This window comes from Pygocentrus nattereri, chromosome 28 (genome assembly GCF_015220715.1).
Source record: "Pygocentrus nattereri isolate fPygNat1 chromosome 28, fPygNat1.pri, whole genome shotgun sequence".
NCBI classification, from domain to species: domain Eukaryota; kingdom Metazoa; phylum Chordata; class Actinopteri; order Characiformes; family Serrasalmidae; genus Pygocentrus; species Pygocentrus nattereri.
In genome coordinates this window covers 13,988,958-14,009,139 of record NC_051238.1, presented here as the reverse complement: position 1 = coordinate 14,009,139, position 20,182 = coordinate 13,988,958, and the positions used below count along the sequence as shown (strand labels likewise).

The 20,182-nt window shown below is 40.1% G+C and overlaps 1 protein-coding gene across 3 annotated transcripts in view; it reads right to left on the bottom strand.

Annotated features, from left to right (window-relative positions):
• Window positions 1-266: 266 nt before the first annotated feature.
• sema3b (sema domain, immunoglobulin domain (Ig), short basic domain, secreted, (semaphorin) 3B) overlaps window positions 267-20,182 on the bottom strand; it is a 62,364-nt gene continuing 42,448 nt past the window's right edge. For 2 of the 3 annotated variants that reach the window (XM_037535834.1, XM_037535835.1), the window contains exons 5-18: window positions 15,896-16,015; window positions 15,030-15,123; window positions 13,989-14,108; window positions 12,330-12,472; window positions 12,034-12,148; window positions 10,989-11,058; window positions 10,694-10,838; window positions 10,179-10,398; window positions 9,868-9,956; window positions 9,158-9,199; window positions 8,185-8,342; window positions 7,188-7,243; window positions 5,766-5,905; window positions 4,623-5,096 (exon numbers count right to left, since the gene is read on the bottom strand). In XM_037535834.1, coding sequence (XP_037391731.1) covers window positions 4,623-5,096; window positions 5,766-5,905; window positions 7,188-7,243; window positions 8,185-8,342; window positions 9,158-9,199; window positions 9,868-9,956; window positions 10,179-10,398; window positions 10,694-10,838; window positions 10,989-11,058; window positions 12,034-12,148; window positions 12,330-12,472; window positions 13,989-14,108; window positions 15,030-15,123; window positions 15,896-16,015 — 1,986 coding nt within the window. Of the gene's footprint in view, window positions 5,097-5,765; window positions 5,906-7,187; window positions 7,244-8,184; window positions 8,343-9,157; window positions 9,200-9,867; window positions 9,957-10,178; window positions 10,399-10,693; window positions 10,839-10,988; window positions 11,059-12,033; window positions 12,149-12,329; window positions 12,473-13,988; window positions 14,109-15,029; window positions 15,124-15,895; window positions 16,016-20,182 lie in introns of all 3 variants that reach the window. The other variant, XM_017693448.2, reaches the window with a different exon arrangement.

The following is a 20,182-nucleotide window of genomic DNA, read 5'->3' as shown; positions in this document are numbered from 1 at the left end:
CCTTGGCACCCATGGAAAGAACATAATGTTGTTTTTTATTTTTTTCCCAAAGCGATATTGCCCCCTACTGGTGTAGCTGAGTGGCTGGCTGGTGAAGTAACTGAGTACTCACAGCTGCAGGAATGAAAGGTGTTTTGCACCTGTGCCTTACACTCTCCAGAAGCCAGCAAAGTGAAAGTCATTAACAAAACCAAGGATGACAGGTTTCATATAGCACTGAGCCAGGCATCCATCACTTGACTATACATGAATCAGTACAGCGGAGGTGTTTTGCAGTAACTGTTTATTTCTTTGTGTTAATCAAATACAGTCTGATGCAACAAACGACATAGAAATAGTCAGGAAGTACTACAGTGTTCCACGTCAACTTTGGCCTTCAACGTCTGACCTCTCCATAAAATGAACTCACACTTTTACCCTTAGATTACAGAAGTTATAACATCTAACTGTAGACACACAAAAACACACTTACTGACATCTTAACGTGTGCCATACACACACACACACACACACACACACACGCGCGCACATGCACACATACACATACACACACACACATGGTCACACAATCACACAATTTCTCTCACTCTGTCTCTCAGAAGTTGAGAAGTGTCACAAGGCAAAGAAATCAGTGGGTCCGGTCATTTGGATGATCTCTCAGAAAGCATTGTAAAAAAAAAAGGCAAAGTAATGGCAAAATTTTCCTACAAGAAATGTTTTGGATTAAGTCCTTAAATATGGTTTTAAAAGGAAGGGAATGAACAAATAACTTCAAAATATACAAACATTTTTTTTTTCTCCAGTTTTCTCCTCTAGCAGAATGGATATATTACAAATGTCAATTTGTCAGCACAATTCACCACTACATATTAGCTTATTAAGTCATAAATATGCCATAAGAACACCAGATAAACCAAATATGACACTGTGCTTCCTCTCCATTGTCAAAACGCTCAACTACACGTCTTTAGTCATGCAAAGGAACAAAACTGGCATAGCCATTCTTTACATCATAAAGCATTATAAATAGCACACGACAGTCCACCATCTCCAACCCAAGACACTCTTATATGCATGGTTCAAAAAGCAACCCAAAAAATGATTTGATTATCTTACAAATTCATTCTCTTACCAATGACCCTTGTACAATGTCAGAGGGCAACACCCATAGTGGCCACATAGGGGCAACCTTGGCCAGTGCAGCCTGTTCTAAAGGCCTCTCCCACACATGCAGTCCATACTTGCAGTTTTGTGCATGTTTGGACATGTTCTGGTGAGTGCCCCATTTCTGAAATGTGCAAAAGCACAGTGCACAAGATCACAATATACAGACTAAATGCACCCCTTTCCCAAAACTGCATTACAGTGGGCTAAAGTCCATGCTGGTATTGATATTGGGGAGGAATTTAAATATCATAGCCACAACTACCTGTCCAAAATAGATAATGTACAAATATGTACAACTGCAGCCCCACCAGGAACTTGCACATTGTTGCTAAATTCAGAAATGCATTACGTAAGTGTATACAACCACTAATGTGGGACAGAGTGCCAGAGTGGGGACCTCTGGCTCCAGAGGGCTAGATTTCTGCACAATTTGGTGAATTTCCAGCTTAAATAAACTTGATTAAATTCATTGCTTTATTGCCTGGTTTAGTTCAGTGTTAGAGCAGGGAAAATTCCAACTTGTGCTGGACTCCAGTGCTCAGTCACTCAATCCTGCAGTAAGATCATTGATTTTCCAGCTGCTCTTCTCACTACACCAAGCCAGTGCTACTGTGCCCCCTAGTGGCCATACCAGAATCCATTAGTTCCACTTTCAGGCCCTCAGCGTTGGACTCAGTCCCCTGTTCCCACTCACACTTGCCAAAACCTCAAACTCCTTGGGGAAATAACAGAATTTGGCATCAAGTATTTGTAACCACAGAGGCTGCTGCCAAATAAGATAACATTACATTTCTGCCTAAGCATGGCCCTTAGCTGTGTATGAAACAGGCACTACTGACTAAAGCCAGTGTGGTCTGAAGGATGAGATATAATTCATCACCAAAAGCAACTGAAATCACTTACAGTGATCCTATATCAGCAGAAAGGGCTGGTGGGTAGATGTTAACAGCACTGTAGTATCAGACTTTATTTTATTTTGTAATTCATTAATGCTATAACTACTACTTATATATTATTAATACTGAATTAATATAGAATTTATTAAAGCACATACTATCCTGACTGTTGGTGCAGCGATATTTCAAAGCCAGAAACATGCACATAAGTCTACATACACACACACACACACACACACCTAGACACAAACATATGGGACCACACACAATCATCTTGTCTTACTAGCAGATTAATTGTGGGTAAAATCTCTGTTTTTCTATTATAACTCAATTTTTTCTGTGCCCATGTCCTTTCATTGTCCCATACTGTGCCTCTGCATTGATGCTATGTCTAATGCTGCCTCTTTCTGCACAACACGTCATCAAAAGGCAAGACAAAACTAAAATATAAGCAAAAGCTTCCATTTTCTAATCCCAAGGGCTTCAATCTGAAATCCCACAATGATAAGTACCACTTAGAATTTTGTGATTTGTGTGAAGTGGGAGGAAAAAGCTGCCCTTAAGAGCTTATGTCCAGTAGGTTGTTAATAAGCAGCTGTGCGTCAAAGTTGAGTTTTATGTTTTAAAAAAAATCTCAAAAGTGTTTAACCAGGGATGCATGGTCAGAATCGGCATAGATCGGAATCGACATATATAATAAGTAATCAGCCAATTTATTATTTTAATTTGGGCCAATCTGTGTTGCAGTTTTACATAATAGACATAAATAACATGAGCCAGGTGAAGGCACTCGCACTGTATTTGAATACTGCTGTTACACCTATTATACATACCATCATTACATATACTTATATATATATCACTCACTGGGCTAAGTGGCCAGTCACCTTTTACTTTTGATGTTCCACATTATTTGATTCATGTGATTTTAATAATTAACTTATTTTTCATTTGAGAATGTAAATTGTCAGTTTGGTCCAAAAGAGCAAATAATGTTATTTTATTTTGCAACTTTGATTAATAGAAACCACTGCAAGTGTGTCAGTGTGTTTCATGTGTTTATTTGAATAGTAATAATAATAATAATAATAATAATAATAATAATAATAATAATAAATAATAATACAAAATGGCCATTAGCCAATTTGGCTGTAAAGAACTCAGAATCAGCCATAGAAAATTGTGACTGTCGGGTCCCTACTTGTAATGATGTTTTCTGCTATTTGAATGAAGGTATTAAGTTTGATTTCCCTTTATTTCTGGTCGTTACCTTTCCTGGGGATACCAAACACCTCAGGGCAGCTTTAACAGTGGCGTGACAGGCAGCTAGTGGTGGAGAGCAGTGGGTGGAACAGATGGAGCGGTTTCACTCATAGTGGTTCAGGGTCACACTGAGAGAATATGGAGGATAGCAAAGTCTAACTCTACAAACAGCACAAAGCACTAACACACATATAAAAACATATGAGAGAAATATACAAGAGAGAGTGTGTGTATGTGTGTGTGTGCGTGCGTAACAGTTTGTTGTGCATGGTTTGAATATTCCTCCATTTCTTAGAGTCTTAGCCACAATGAGACAGTTTGTTTGTAATAACATCATCCTCATCTGTAGTTTCTCAGCTGTTTTTTTTTGTCTTAGTAAAGATGCCCACGCAAATGATTATTGCATTAGTATGTGTGTTTGTGTTCAGCTTAAAGGGAGTGTTTTTGTACCATTTGGGTGTGTATGTATTTCTGTGTGAGTTTGTGTGCGTCCACGTGCACTGTGCGTGTTTGTGTGTATTTATGTCTGATTAGGTATGCTAGCAGTCCTTCTGAGTAGGAGTGGTTAAAGTGGATGACCATATGACAGAGTGCATGGGACAGCAGGGAGGGCAAAGGAGGATCAACGACCATATACATGGAGTGGACAGCATGGCCATATCGACTTCCACTGTGCCACTGTGAAGCTTCAAGTCCAATAAAATCTCAGTGAAGTAATGATTTTTGCTAGCAAGTAGCTGTTGGGATGCATTGAAATGGGAACTGTGAGCCACTGCCCCATATTTTTGATATATATGTCTACCAATGCTGATACCAATTTCAACCAATCACCTTGTCAACCATGTCCTTTTAAATATCACCAGATAACTTCTATGTGGAAGAAAAAAAAAAACTGACTGCATATGTAACTTGTGCTCCATTAGTGGACAAGGGTGTGGATGGGGTTAAAAATGATATTGCAAACAGCCACTAGGGGGTGCCAGATACATACTTGCTTCACTTTTCAACTGCCAACCATCCACTGATGTATACAGTCGTTGGTAGAGACAGGCAGAAGGGTCATTAGGGCAGTAAAATGTTAAGCAAGAAGGGACAAGGGCAGTAATGGGGCAATGATGTGTGGTAAACTGGACAATAGGAGCGACAGAAAGCTGTCAAAGGAGTTATAATGTATAGAAAAGTTGTGTTAGATGATAAATAGTCACTAAATGAGATGTGTGCAGATTTGTCCAACTCCAGTGATCTCTCTCTTTTTTCTTTCTCAGTCTTGCTTCCTCCCACTCTCTTTATCCCTCGTTACTCTCCTGCGCTCCGAGGCGCTCGGGGAGCGGGTCTTCCGTCATGTGTTCTGCGGTTTCGCCCCTTCCTCACCTCCTTCAGATGCTTCCACTTTTTGTGCGTTGACTGAAGGGGGTCAATAGGTGGCGCCTCATTAGCTGGCTCTGAAATGCCTTTGGATGACTGGCCGTGCTTACGTGACCACACCTGCTCACAAATCTGGTCAACCGTGCTCAGGTTGGGGTGATCAACCAGCTGCATGAAGTCTCTGTACCACAGCTTCTGATTGGTGGAGGACTGTCCTTGGCTGTGGACAGGGCTATGAGGAGGGGTGGGGCCTGTAGAGGGCACAACCTCAAGTGTGATGCCCAAAAGAGTTTGAGTGAATCCGTGCTCCATTGCATGGCACTGGTACATACCCCCGTCTCTACGCGCCACACGCCGCAGCAGTAAGCCACGGTCCATCTGAAGTACACGGTCATCCAGACGCACCTGCAAATGCAGGTACAGACGGGTTTGTTTTTATACACTGTCAGGGTATAGAGTTATACATATGTCCCATATACATTAGTTTACCAAGTGTCAGGCAGACTTAAAAAAGCTATTCAACTGGTCAGTTTGTGTTCATTTATTTGGAAAAACACAAATGCCAAAATAAATAGAAATCACATTAATACAATCAGTAGCAATTCCATGCATTGTTGTCATTTTTTCATTTTTGTTGACATACTTTAGAAATATTAGTTGCCCTTTACATTGGGGGTAATTTTTAGGAATACAAAAGCACACACATACACACATGCGCGCGCACACACACACACACACACACACACACACAGTGAAAGTAGCATCACTTCTGAGTTGGAGCAGCCAGACTGATCAGTATTGTGAGACAGAAGATCATTAATTCAAAAGAAAGCAGCACATTTATCATTTCTTATCAACCCTGTCTTCCCTCTTTCCAGTTATTCCACTCTCCATTTCCCTCTTTCACTCACATTATTGCCCTTCTCTTCTATTTTTTTCTCTTTCTTTCTTTTCCTTTCACTTATTTTCTATTTCCTCTGTGTTTACCTTCACTACTCCTCTCTCTAACTCTCTTACTCTTTTTGTCTTCTTATCTCCCGCATCACTCCTTCCACCCCTGTGTCTGTCTCTCACCTCCTCTCGTGGGTTGTTGAGGTGTCTCTGGTAGGTCCAGGTGACCTGAGCCTGCAGAGATTTGGGAATGCACTCCAGGAAGGAGCTGCTGCCCTCCACTGCATACAGCTTCTTCTCCAAAACACGTTGCTTCTGGTGATCTGCAAAACACATCATGGAGTATTGTTAGTACTTTTACACATGTTGGATCCTATGAATATTCATCAACTCTAGCAATAATTATTCAGAAATTATTTTGCATGCTTTTATTGTATTAGAATTCCTGTAATCTGACAGTAAGTAGATGAAAACAGTATGATGTCCAGAGCAACTGGGTAAATATAAACACATATATAATAGCATAATAGCCACTGCACCTTATTGTACTTCCGTTACAGTATGTATGATAGTATATTTTCATTAAGAGGGAGGTTACATCAGTGTAACCAATTGTGAGACACTGAATAAATGCACAAATACATTAAAGCCCAAGCAAACACTGTGTGAAATCTTACCAGATTAATTCCAAAAATATTTGGACAGTATGTGAAATGCTAATGAAAACAGTGATCGGTAAATTCTGTTTGACCTGTATTCAATTAAAAATGTTACAAAAACACAGTATTTTGTGTTTCACTTTATGAACTACTTTTTTTGCTAAATACACACTCATTCCCAATCAAATTTGATGCTTGCAACATCTTTCAAAGAAGTTGGGACACTAGCATGCTTATCACTTTGCTGGGCCTTTCCTAGATGCTTTTTTCAGTTGTACAACCAAGCATATTTATGATGTTCCTATGATATTAATAATTGAGTGTTATATTAAACACCCAGCTAAATATTGTAACATCCTCTTATGCCCTGTCGTTCTTTCTTTCTTAGTTTTTTATTCCATGTGCTTTTGTTGTTATTTTGGTGATTTCCCCTCCCCTGTCCTGCCCTGTCTTCAGCCCTCACCTGTTTCTTGTTTCTAGCCCCACCCTCGTTAAATGTTCTCAGGTGTTCCTTGTCTTGAGTGTTTGTATATATACCCCTTTGTGTCTTTTGTTCCACAGCAAGCATTGTCCATGGTGTTCCTGTGTCCCTGCCTATGATTTCTTTGTATTTATCTAGCATTAGTGTTCTTAGGTTTCTGTGTTACCGTGTTTTTGTTTATTTATTCATGGACAAGCCACATCAGCCTTGTGACCAATGTGGTTTATACTTAAATAAGCTTAACTCAAAATTAGGACCACTCACTTTATATCAATAGTGGAGAATTTTGGTGAAATTTGTTGGTCATTTATTGAACACTGCAATGCTATGCATACTGTACACTTTGTATATGTATATGGTGCACCCACAATAGCGAGATTAACCTGATTAGAAATATCATGGATTTAGGTTCCCTGTGGCTTTAAAGCTGTGGTTATACAAAGAAAATAAAAAAACGAATCTCACCTCCTGAACAGAGTGTGTTAGGATCACCATTCCTTACATCCTGGCGACGGAAGCGCCTACAGTAACACATACACACACAATGAGTTTCACAAAGAAGTGATGACAACAATCTTAAACATTACAGCAACAGCAGCTTATTGCCAACTGATACGTTCAAGACGTCACAATTCATCACGATATTGTAATTGTATAGTTAAAGCTAAAAACAAAACTTAAAAAGGAGCAAATTTAGTTACAAGTCATTGATACCCTAAACAACAAGGACCGAGCCAGTAACATGAATACAGCCAGTAACATGAATTTAATGTTGACGTTTCCAACTAAACAGATACTATTGCAAAAACTATGATTTAAACATGGGGGCAGTCATGGGCTGGAGGTTAGGGAACCAGCCTTGTGACCCGAAGGTCGCTGGTTACATCCCCAGAGCCAACCGTATATGACTGAGGTGTCCTTGAGCAAGACATCTAACTCCCAACTGCTCCCTGGGCGCTGCAGAGAGGGCTGCCCACCGCTCTGGGCAAATGTGCTCACTGCCCCCTAGTGAGTGTGTGCTCACTAGTGTGCATGTGGTGTTTCACCTCACAGATGGGTTAAATCTAGAGGTGAAATTTCCCCGTTGCAGGACTAATAATCACTTAATCTAATTTTAAACAACACATGAACTGGTCCTATTTCTGACATGGTGAATGTGTAGCAAACAGCAAGGTAAAGATGTTTTATTCACTGGCCTTTCAAAGCTACTGTCACCTATAGGCATCAGGTAGATATTACATTAATCAAATTAAAGCAACTGGTATGAATGTAAAGATTAATAATATTAAAATAAATAAATATATGCAATTGTTCAAGGCAAACTATGAAAAAATGAAAATTGTGACAAATACAATTTGATAATATTCAGAAATTAATCATATTACCATTAAGGCTTTATCAAGAATTAAGCTGGCACGATTTTAAAGTTACACTTAATGGTAATGGTCCTGCTGTAGTGTACCGTTTGGTGTTGGGCAGGTAACGCGTGCATGCATGTCCATCCCAGGCGCAGTAGGGGTCTCGGGCCAAGCAGCACTCAGCACACGCTTTCCCATACATACTGCAGCGATGCAGAGGCACCTGACCAAGCCCTGTATCAGAACCCACATAGAGCTGTTGCTGTAAGGAGAAAGGGAGAGAGAGAGAGAGAGAGAGGGAGAGTCAAATGAGCTTCTTTATCTGTTAAATTACTATAATGAGGAATGGACAAGGACACTCAAGGGCACACTTTCATTAGTTAGAAATCTAATCTGGAAATCTAGAAAGCTCCCAATCTTGTTGCGGTTTGATTGCCTGTTTTATCTTAGATCTTAATCGATGTAATTTCTTGCAGTGTTCATTTAGGGAAATATTTTCATGTGGCTTTTTTGGGGGTGGAATTGCTGATGCTGCTGTTATCATGTGATTGTCCAAATGAGAAATCACCCCGGTGTCATTACTCTCACTATACAAATACCAACCTGTATCAATACCTTTTAATGGCCCCTGAGCAGGGAGTAGGGGGAGAGAGGAGGTTCGTCTTGCAAAACATATAAACTTCTATGAACTTCAATTTAAAGGGATAGTTTGATTAAAAAAAAATCAAATTTACTTATTCTTATTCTTAATTCAAACAAAACCAAGGGTTCATGTTTGGTTTATTGAGCCAAGACATGTTTGCTGTCTGAGGTTTGCCCATGTAGAAATCAAGCAATAAAAGCTTATACCTCATTAAGTGCCATCACACACTTGCTTTAAATAAGCCAAGTCTAAAAGATTGACAAAAGCACAGGCAAATTTCAGTCTCCAAGCTGTACTGCTGATGTACTTTGTTCCATTTCCTTTAAGCACTGCTTAAGACTGTAGGTTGAGGAAAACATCAGAGGAGGACTCTTGAAGCTACAGACGTGCTGTAAGTTACTTAAGAACTACAGTAAGAGATGGTGGCAGCTTACTCGTTTGGAGGAGATCTGCATGTTGATGATCGATGAAGAGTCCTGGAGAGAGAGAGAACATGAGGCTGTGTTCACACACATGCTGATCTTGAAGTATTGTTGATCTACAGCTCATGTGTCAAACACAAGGCCCGCAAGTTCTACATCAAGCTGTGTCTGTGAGAAAATGTCACTGATAATTAAATTGGCTGAAAATTGTACTGTTTTTAAACCAATATTAGGCTTCCAAGCACCTACAGCTGCTGATTGTGTTTTATGAGCATGCCCAACGTGACGCACACAAGTTACACATCCAAGTAGCCAATGGTTATCAAGGGAAGCTATTCACTTCACACTAAAATACAGCATTAACAGTGCATGGCTATGAAATAAAAACAAAAACTCTGGCCTACAAAAAGCACACAAGTCTTTGCAGTGGTTAATATATATACATTTTTTTTTATCAGTTGCAGTTAAATAGTTTTGAAATATCTATCCCTACTAACCACTTCCTGGCTGAGTGCAAATTTTTTGTTAGGTGTTGCATGTTTCATAGACTCTGAATATTCAGTGTAAAGACCTAGAAAATATTTCTTAATGAAACTTTGTATGTGTTGTCTTGAGAAGTAATTTTAGCTGTAAGTATTGTAACATGCATATAATAATCATTGATGCTACTGAATATTGAATGTTATCATGATATATTTTTCCAGCATATCTTCAAGGCTCACCTTGAAGACCTGCAGCTCCTCCAGGAGCAGCTCTGTGTTGCTCCAGCCTCCCTTGGGCACAGAGATCACCTTCAGCACTGAGCCAACATCTACAGAAAATATGCACATAATAGCCCAGAGGTTTACAAACAACACCTTAAAAATACAGAGAGAGAGAGGTGAGATGCACCCACACCCCAACTGTCATAGTGGTATTCAGATTTACTAGCTGTTAAAGACTATTTGATGCCAAGCACTCCCAAAATAGTTTGAAAAACTAGGTGTCACCAAACTTGATGAGCACAGTAAAATACAGAAGGATGTGCTCTGACCTGTTCCGATGAACATGACATCATAGTGACCATCAGCTGCATTGACGCGGTCCACTGCAATCTGTGTGAAGCTGTAGGGGATTCCAGTGCGCAGGAACAGCGGGCGGCCCCCCAGCGGCATTACTGGGTTATACATCAGTGGATGGTGACGTGCAAACTGGATCACGTTGTCTGGGAAGCCCTTAGTGGACTCGAAACTGCCAAATGTCTTACTTGGACACTGAGCAAGAAGCAGAAAGGAAGCAAATGTGAAAAAGATGTACAGGTAAATAGAGGTTACACTTTATTTGAGTAGTCCCTTATAGCTAATCTACAAATGCTGAAACTGCAGAAACTAGTTGGTGAAAGTCATTTATTTAATTATTAATGATGTTAGAATAGGGTTATGATCAGGGTTGGGCTAGGATTAGGGTTAGATTTAGGGTTATGCATCTACAGCGGACCATTAAATCCCCTTGTTCCTGCTCAGTGCTTAATGCTCTAACTGTAATTTCTCATTACAGTGAGGAGCTCACCATGCCTGGTCGTGGGTAAGGGACTTTGCCCTGGTAGGGCACCCATTGGTAATTGGGTCCCTCTTTGTGGGCAAATGGCCCCAGAAATGCCCTGCGGATGTCATTCATAGTGTACAGACACACAGCTGAGCCTCGGAATACACTACTGCAAGAAAGAAAGACACACATTCTTAATACACAGCAGGGAGATTAGCAGAAATGCAGTATAAAGGAGACCAGTGGGGAAAACTTTATACAGTATGATTTCATACGTTTATAAATAAATAAATAAAGTTCAGAGTATTGACCCTCTGACCTGGAAGTGGAGAAGACAGTGTAGACCAATGGATTCTTCCTATCTCGGGTCTGCAGCAGGAACACGTCCCCTAAAGGGTGATACTAGGGTCAAAGGTCAAGCAAATATAGCCTGGAGTTTTCAAAGCATAAACTGACAAGGGACACTCTTGGGTGAGTGTATGAGTGAGAGGAACTAATATGTGTGTGTGTGTGTGTGTGTGTGTGTGTGTGTGTGTGTGTGTGTGTGTGTTTATTTTAAAAATCAATCAGACGTAAATGAATGTGTAGGTTATGTACATAATTACTTTAAACCAACAGTTTCAAACTCAAAATAGGTTCACTTGGGCCACTAGCCAGGTGGTCTCCAACTAGTTCATCTAGTTGAAAAATTTCAGGAAAAATGTGTCCGATATAATTAAGGTGTGAACATTGCATAGTTTACAAGTATATTATGTGAAGTTCACCTTAATTTAGTAAACAAAAATATGGAAATATGGTGTCAAATAACTACATAACATACACATTCATTTAAGTACATTATAGATAATTAGCCATTCTTCTGTCATTAATATATATATATATATATATATATATATATATATATATAGACACACACACACACACACAAAAAGGACAGTATTTCTGCATTCTCAGTAGGTTTCTGAATTTACATCTATCTACTGCTATACTGTGAATGAATCCACAAAGGCACTTTTAACTACGTATCAACCTAAATTAGAATAACTTAATTATTTTCTCATTTTAGAAAGTGCTCCCTTTTTTCATTTTTATTTTAATGTTTGATTACCAGCTACAGTGTGTGGTAAGTGAAGAAAGTCTACTCAGATGTAATATTAAGCTTTAAAAAAATGATGTGGAGGTCAGATTAAGGATAAACTATAAACATGTGAAAAGCACTATGAAGCACCGGCCAGTAGATTATCACTGTAGTTTACCCCTTTTACTAAACATTTGGATTTTGTCATGATTACTTCATATTGTTTGTTATTTCAAATGACGTACTATAAACATGTGTATGTGTGTGTGTGTGTGTGTGTTCTTACTGAGCTCATCAAAATGTGTCTCGCTGCCTTCGTTGCCTGGCACAGAGCAGACGAGTCGAGTCTTCAGAAATGTTGTCCACTTATTCACCAAACTTCTCTGTCCTCCCATATCATTCTACAGCACACACACATACATGCTAGACTTACAAACAAGGCCACACGGAGCTGAATCATCCTCTTTTATTGTTTTGCTTGTGTCTTCTTACGAACTCAACCATGACCGAATCGATTCTCATTAGCCAATCGGTGCTTAGCTTCGCTGAAGTCAGAGTAAAGCTGCTAAGCTGGCTGCTTACCCGGCACAGCTGGCCAATCCGAGCGTAGGTGACCTTGCCAAAGCCTTGAGCTTCGACGGCCGTTTCTCGGAAGAAGAAGAAGACTTTATCATCATCAGGGTTTTCGCTCTCTGGAACTGCAAAAGCACCAACAAACTTCGGTTCTGGAACACAAACACACACAAATCCATGTAGCAGATGTTGAGCTGGACGTTGGGGCATCTTCCAGTATCAGCAGCTTAAATCACTTAAGGACCTCAGTAGCAAGCACTTCTTGGAGCTCTGGAACTCATTAACATAAGTACACCTACACAGAGATTACAATACAGCTTGCACAGCTATCCATTTTTACTCATCTATTAACTACTCAAGTAGTCGACTATCCATTTTTTTTACATTAGTTGAAAAGTTCCACATTTGCCACTTCAGAACTTTCAGAAGATACTATGAAAGCCATGTGATGCTACCCTGCTTGTGTCACCTGTGGTCCACCTTGTTATTAGCAGCTAGTGGAAGCTTCAGTTTGAGGTATTATGCTAAGTATATTGAGCTTGTTTACACCTTGCATTAACATATGTCTCATGTCTTTGTTATATTTGGATATTTCATTACACTTTTCACTAAAATGAGTCACTCCCACTGTGAGCTGAATCTTTTTTACCTTTCTGTGTAAAAAGCACACCAATACATACAGTCAAAGTTGGGGTGCCCCTGGTAAATGACAGGTTTTGTTGATTTTCTAAGGGGAAATAAGTTAACACTCATCTTCTACAGACTTTGGCATATTTCAATGCACAATTGCTCTTCATTCACTGAATTTAACATATGAAGTACAAAGCAAAATCATGTGCAAAGGTTTTGGCATATGTAAGATTGTATGTTTGTTCTCAGAAGAGAAAAAGTTTTATTACACTATAACAGCTTAAGCAGTTTATATTAAAGCCCCTGTAGTTTCTGAATAATAAGCCAGAGTATGTAATACTAGTGTGGGATTTTAAAGGGCTTAATGATTTACACTCAGGTAAAAACAGTCAAGTAATTTAGTGTTGATAGAAGCCAAAATACTATGTAGATGTTGTTTAACTTCTTTGTCAATAAAAAAGAAGTCATTTACTGTAAACATGGTCTCTAACGTGCAATCATCTGCATCAGTGGAGGAGAAGGTTTTGTCTTGAAGCTGTGGTGTTTTGTCAGTGCAACCTACATGCAAATCAAGGCTTGTATAGTTTCATGTGGGACACTGAAGATACATTCCATTTACACTTGTGTTGAATGCGGTCAGCATTTGTCTCTGACCACCTCCGAATGTGGTTTGAGTGATCCAATCAAAATGCTATTGTAATCCACGCCTGGCATTTCTTCCCTAAACACATGTAAACAGCCCCTTTGATGCGTTTCAGTGCAGTCTTACATAACTTACACATGATAGTGGACCTTCTCGCATCTGTCATGTTGTTTCCAGACTAACAGAGTATGTTTGGCTTGATGATGTAAATGAAAGGAAAGCTCCTTTCTGGACCCTCCTCCTGCATGCATATTGCTGCTTCAGTCACTGCAGTATTTCATTATTAGGATCAGGTGCTGTCTTTGACTAATCAACAGCTGCACAGAGCACCACCTAGTGGACATACAATACTAGTCAACTTGTCAACAGTTCAACTCATCCATGCAAACGCGCACCATTGAGCCAGCGAGAGTCATGTTGTTCGGTTCGTATGGAGGGTCTCTGGCCAAGACTGCGGAAAATTGTGAAGTCCCGCCCCATCAGGTCAGTGGCCACGCCTGAATACAGCTCATCACCTAGGAGACAACACAGGTAACAGTCACTCGTGTGGAAAGGCAAGCCCAGTGTATGTCTCTCTCTCTTTCTCTCTCTTTCTCTTACTCTCTCTCATTCTGTGTGTCTTATCTCTCTCCTCCACACCCTCCCTCTTGTTCTGATCCAATGATCTAATGAATATCTGATGAGCTGAATCAGGTGTAGGGAGGTGTGTGTGTGTGTGTGTGTGTGTGTGTGTGTGTGTGTGTGTGTGTGTGTGTGTGTTTGTGTATGTGGAGTTGGGGGGGTGGGATACTTTAAGAGCGCAGAGAAATATACATTCTGTGTTGATTACTACAATAATATCTGGTTTATTTAATTTAGATTTCTTTTGAAAAATAAATACTTTTAAATGCATACTGTTAGTGACCTGTACCAATATTACCCCCCAACCTCCAGGTTAAGTGAGTAACAAATATCAGTATACGATTGCAATATTTATTTTAATTTAACTTAACTTATTCTAATTCAATTATTTAGTTGTTGACAGTAAACAGTCTTGAAAAATCTTAACTTTAACCTTTGACATTGGCCCTTAAACTTCTTTAAAGAATGATGGCTACAGTAACAAGGAACAGTGCATAGAATTAGTGATTGCTACATCATACTATGTTTCCTATCACTGCATAAAAGATGCATGAGGCACCTGTCATTATTGCATGTATTCTGATTTTTTTCTGAGCGAGGCTCAAATGTAACAGAATGGCAGAAATAGCCATGTTTTTGTGTCCCCCTTAAATGGATACTGAGTGTTCAAGTAAAGAGGTTTTATTCCAAATAAAGACCATTTTGTATAGCATAAAACAAAAAGATTAAAAATAAAAGCAATGATAAGCTGATGATGGGGAGCTAAAGGAATCTGTATGTATAAGGAAGGAAAAGAAATGGAAAGACATACTGACCTATCAACACAGAGGCTGCTGCATGACGTGGGTCATATGGGCTCTTCCCTTTACCATCTTCTACTAGAGATGGATCGATCCTAAACACATGATCCTAGAGAGAGAGAGAGAGCACAAAAAGAGAGACACAGAATAATAAAGCGAGAATGAGAGAGATCAAAGGAGAAAGAGAAAAAGACAACAAGAGGCAGAGGGAAACAGAAAAAGAACAAAAAAGAGATTGAAAGAGTGAGAGCGAGAAAGAGAACATTAAACAGAAAGAGATAAAGATAGAAAGAACAAAAGAGAGAGATGGAGAAAGAGAGAACAAAAAGTCCGATGAAAAGAGAAAATGAACAAAAGAGAGAAAGAGTGACAGAGTAAGAGAATGAGAGAGATGGAGAAAGATTAAAAGGGTGACAGCAAGAAAGAGAACGAGACAGAGAGAGACAGAGAGAGAGAAAGACAGAACAAAAGAGAAAAAGGGAGGAAGGGAGAAAGACCAAAATTGAACACAAAAAAGAGACAAAAAAACAGACAGATGGAAATAGAAAAAGAACAAAAGAGAGAGAAAGACCAGTGACAGAGAAAGAGAATGAAAGAGATGGAGAGATTGAAAGAGCAAAAAAGAGAACATGAAACAGAGAGACAGAAAGAAAGGAAGAAAGAACAAAAGAGAGAGGGAGAAAGGGAGAAAGACCAGAATTAAGAGAGAAAGAGGGAGACAACAAAAAAGAGAGACAGATGGGAGAGTGAGAAAGGGAACAAGAGATACAAAGACAGAGAGAAAGAGAAACTGTTTTTGACAGGATAGCACAGAATCTGCCAGTGGAAAACTGGACTCTTCCTCACAGCTGTGACTGCAGCCATGGGTCTCTCAGGCTCACCTCCATCTTCTGTCCGACCTCCACGTAAGCACAGGTGGGGTGGAAGGCTCCTGTTCCACACGCATACAGGTGAGTGCGGTTAAAGTGATGCAACACCTTCACGTAGTTAACACAGTCCATCTGCAAAATGCACACACACACACACACACACACGCGCACACACACACACACACACACACACACACACGCACACACACAAATCAGTCTTTATGACATGAATTTTTCACATGCTTTGAACAGTTCATAGAAGAGAGAGCCACCATCTGGTTTGTCTCTCAGTAACTTCCTGCCAAGGACACACACTCACATGCGCATACGGATTCATGCTTACACTCACACATAAGCATAGACTGGTTAGTTGTTTTGTATCTACATGTTTATTTTGTCTCTTCGGAAATGTGACGTCACCGTTTTGCGTATCCATAACAACAGTCTGACACTTTGACTGACCTTTCATGCTCACTGTGATTCCAGAGCCATCTGTAATCTCTCTGTCTTTCTTTCTTTAAACACACACACACACACACACACACACACACACACACACACACACACAAACACAACACACACACTCTTATAATGGTTTCTGACGGCGCTCACTGGAGCATGCCACGTTTCCCAGAGCTCCCTGAATCGCTACGACAACACGAGAGCATTGGAACGTCCGGATTCTACAGCAGAGAGAGGGAGAGGTAGAAGGATGAATAGGGAATAGATGAGAGGATGGAGGGGAGGACTGTGGGAGAGTTTAAGGAGGAAAAAATGCATCAGCCACTGAAGGCCCAGAGTTAATCACTACCTTCAAACACTGTCAGCGGCTTCCATGCAGAAGAGAAGAGAAGAGAAGAGAAGAGAAGAGAAGAGGTATAAGGAGAGAAGAGAAGAGGCATAAGGAGAGCAGAGAAGAGAAGACACATAAGGAGAAGAGAAGAGAGGAGAAGAGAAAAGGCATAAGGAGAGCAGAGAAGATAAGGCACATAAGGAGAAGAGAAGAGAAGAGGCATAAGGAGAGCAGAGAAGATAAGACACATAAGAAGAAGAGAAGAGAAGAGGCATAAGGAGAGCAGAGAAGAGAAGACACAATGAGAAGAGAAGAGAAGAGGCCTAAGTAGAGCAGAGAAGAGAAGACACATAAGGAGAGCAGAAGAGAAGAGAAGAGGCATAAGGAGAGCAGAGAAGAGAAGACACATAAGGAGAAGAGAAGAGAAGAGGCATAAGTAGAGCACAGAAGAGAAGACACATAAGGAGAAGAGAAGAGAAGAGGCATAAGTAGAGCAGAGAAGAGAAGACACATAAGGAGAAGAGAAGAGAAGAGGCATAAGGAGAGCACAGAAGAGAAGACACATAAGGAGAAGAGAAGAGAAGAGGCATAAGTAGAGCACAGAAGAGAAGACACATAAGGAGAAGAGAAGAGAAGAGGCATAAGTAGAGCAGAGAAGAGAAGACACATAAGGAGAAGAGAAGAGAAGAGGCATAAGTAGAGCACAGAAGAGAAGACACATAAGGAGAAGAGAAGAGAAGAGGCATAAGGAGAGCAGAGAAGAGAAGACACATAAGGAGAGCAGAAGAGAAGAGAAGAGGCATAAGGAGAGCAGAGAAGAGAAGACACATAAGGAGAAGAGAAGAGAAGAGGCATAAGTAGAGCACAGAAGAGAAGACACATAAGGAGAAGAGAAGAGAAGAGAAGAGGCATAAGTAGAGCAGAGAAGAGAAGACACATAAGGAGAGCAGAAGAGAAGAGAAGAGGCATAAGGAGAGCAGAGAAGAGAAGACACATAAGGAGAGCAGAAGAGAAGAGAAGAGGCATAAGGAGAGCAGAGAAGAGAAGACACATAAGGAGAAGAGAAGAGAAGAGGCATAAGTAGAGCACAGAAGAGAAGACACATAAGGAGAAGAGAAGAGAAGAGGCATAAGTAGAGCACAGAAGAGAAGACACATAAGGAGAAGAGAAGAGAAGAGGCATAAGTAGAGCACAGAAGAGAAGACACATAAGGAGAAGAGAAGAGAAGACACATAAGGAGAAGAGAAGAGAAGAGGCATAAGGAGAGCAGAGAAGAGAAGACACATAAGGAGAGCAGAAGAACCTTGTTGTAAAAAGCGCTATATAAATAAACTTGAATTGAATTGAATTGAAGAGAAGAGAAGAGGCATAAGGAGAGCACAGAAGAGAAGAGAAGAGGCATAAGGAGAGCAGAGAAGAGAAGACACATAAGGAGAAGAGAAGAGAAGAGGCATAAGTAGAGCAGAGAAGAGAAGACACATAAGGAGAGCAGAAGAGAAGAGAAGAGGCATAAGGAGAGCAGAGAAGAGAAGACACATAAGGAGAAGAGAAGAGAAGAGGCATAAGTAGAGCAGAGAAGAGAAGACACATAAGGAGAAGAGAAGAGAAGACACATAAGGAGAAGAGAAGAGAAGAGGCATAAGTAGAGCAGAGAAGAGAAGACACATAAGGAGAGCAGAAGAGAAGAGAAGAGGCATAAGGAGAGCAGAGAAGAGAAGACACATAAGGAGAAGAGAAGAGAAGAGGCATAAGTAGAGCAGAGAAGAGAAGACACATAAGGAGAGCAGAAGAGAAGAGAAGAGGCATAAGGAGAGCAGAGAAGAGAAGACACATAAGGAGAAGAGAAGAGAAGAGGCATAAGTAGAGCACAGAAGAGAAGACACATAAGGAGAGCAGAAGAGAAGAGAAGAGGCATAAGGAGAGCAGAGAAGAGAAGACACATAAGGAGAAGAGAAGAGAAGAGGCATAAGTAGAGCACAGAAGAGAAGACACATAAGGAGAAGAGAAGAGAAGAGAAGAGGCATAAGTAGAGCACAGAAGAGAAGACACATAAGGAGAGCAGAAGAGAAGAGGCATAAGGAGAGCAGAGAAGAGAAGACACATAAGGAGAAGAGAAGAGGCATAAGTAGAGCAGAGAGGAGAAGACACATAAGGAGAGCAGAGAAGAGAAGACACATAAGGAGAGCAGAGAAGAGAAGAGAAGAGAAGAATTGTCCTCTTTATGAAACCCCTCCACATGGTGGAGGATAAGTGATCCCCCTCTATCAATCTGTGGCTTTCTCCCATTTCAGTAGCAGCTGTCTGTACTGTAATCACTCCTTCTCTCCACTTGTTTTTTTGAGAAAATGGCATCCCTCGTTCATCACTTCCCTCAGAGGAACATTACCTCCACTCTATGAACTGAACCCCAACATCTGTTTAAGTGGGGTCAGATCACACACACACACACAGAGGCCCAAACATCTGTCTAAGTACAATAAGCTTTTATCCTGTGCCTCAGGGGACTGGAAGATTGACCTTAAGGATGATAGATTTTGGAGAGAGAGAGAGAGGGAGAGAGAGAAAGAGAGAGAGAGAGAGGGAGAGAGATGTTTTTTTAATAAGATACCAAAACTAAACAATGGAAAATTTAATTCTTTCTCATAGAGTATTAGTAAAAAAGTGAATCCATCTTTCTTTTCCCTTCACCACTCTCTATTTTCTCTCTCCCTCTCTCTCTGTTATGTCTGTAATTCTGTCTGTATCTCAGGCTGATTCTGCAGTTTGTCTATCTGTCTGCTGCTCTCAAGGTTTTCTACGATTAGATTAAACCGTCTACTTCAAAATGACATCATGTTCTATTCTAGACTGCCCACTCTTCTTATGTTTATTGGGCTGTTTAAATTTCTTAGCTGGCAAGATTTAGTAACAGCTCAATTGTGTGTGTCTCTTGTCAGTATCTAAACTGTGAATGAGCTGATGAGCTAATACGAGGACCTTCTAATAGAAACACTAGCAATTCATTTGGTGCTGTTTTGGAGCTAGTGGCGTTTATGGAGACAGTAGTTGTTCTAAATACTCTTTGTCAGTTTAGTATGGATAATATGGGCCTTAATATGGCCCTGAAGAATAAAAGACTGCAAAGATTGTGAACATGGGATAGAAAAAGCTTATATGTAATGACATTATGCCTCATACGTATACAGTGGCAAAAAAGTATTTAGCTGTTTGTGTTGTACTTAAAACCATAAAACGAATGGCAAACTAAATTGTATTCATTTTAAACTTAAATTTACATTCTTTCAAAAGACGGCTGATGTTCTGGATCATTACTGTTTTGCAGTTTCTTTGCAGACTTAAGGGGTTTACATCTAAAATGCTTAAAATTACTTTATGGTCCCATCAATGAACACAAGCTTACCAGCACCACTGAGACACATCCCACTTCATTTGTACGTATGTGTGATACGATATACACTATATACATGTCCCATGTATTATTAATATGATTATTAAAATTATGATTA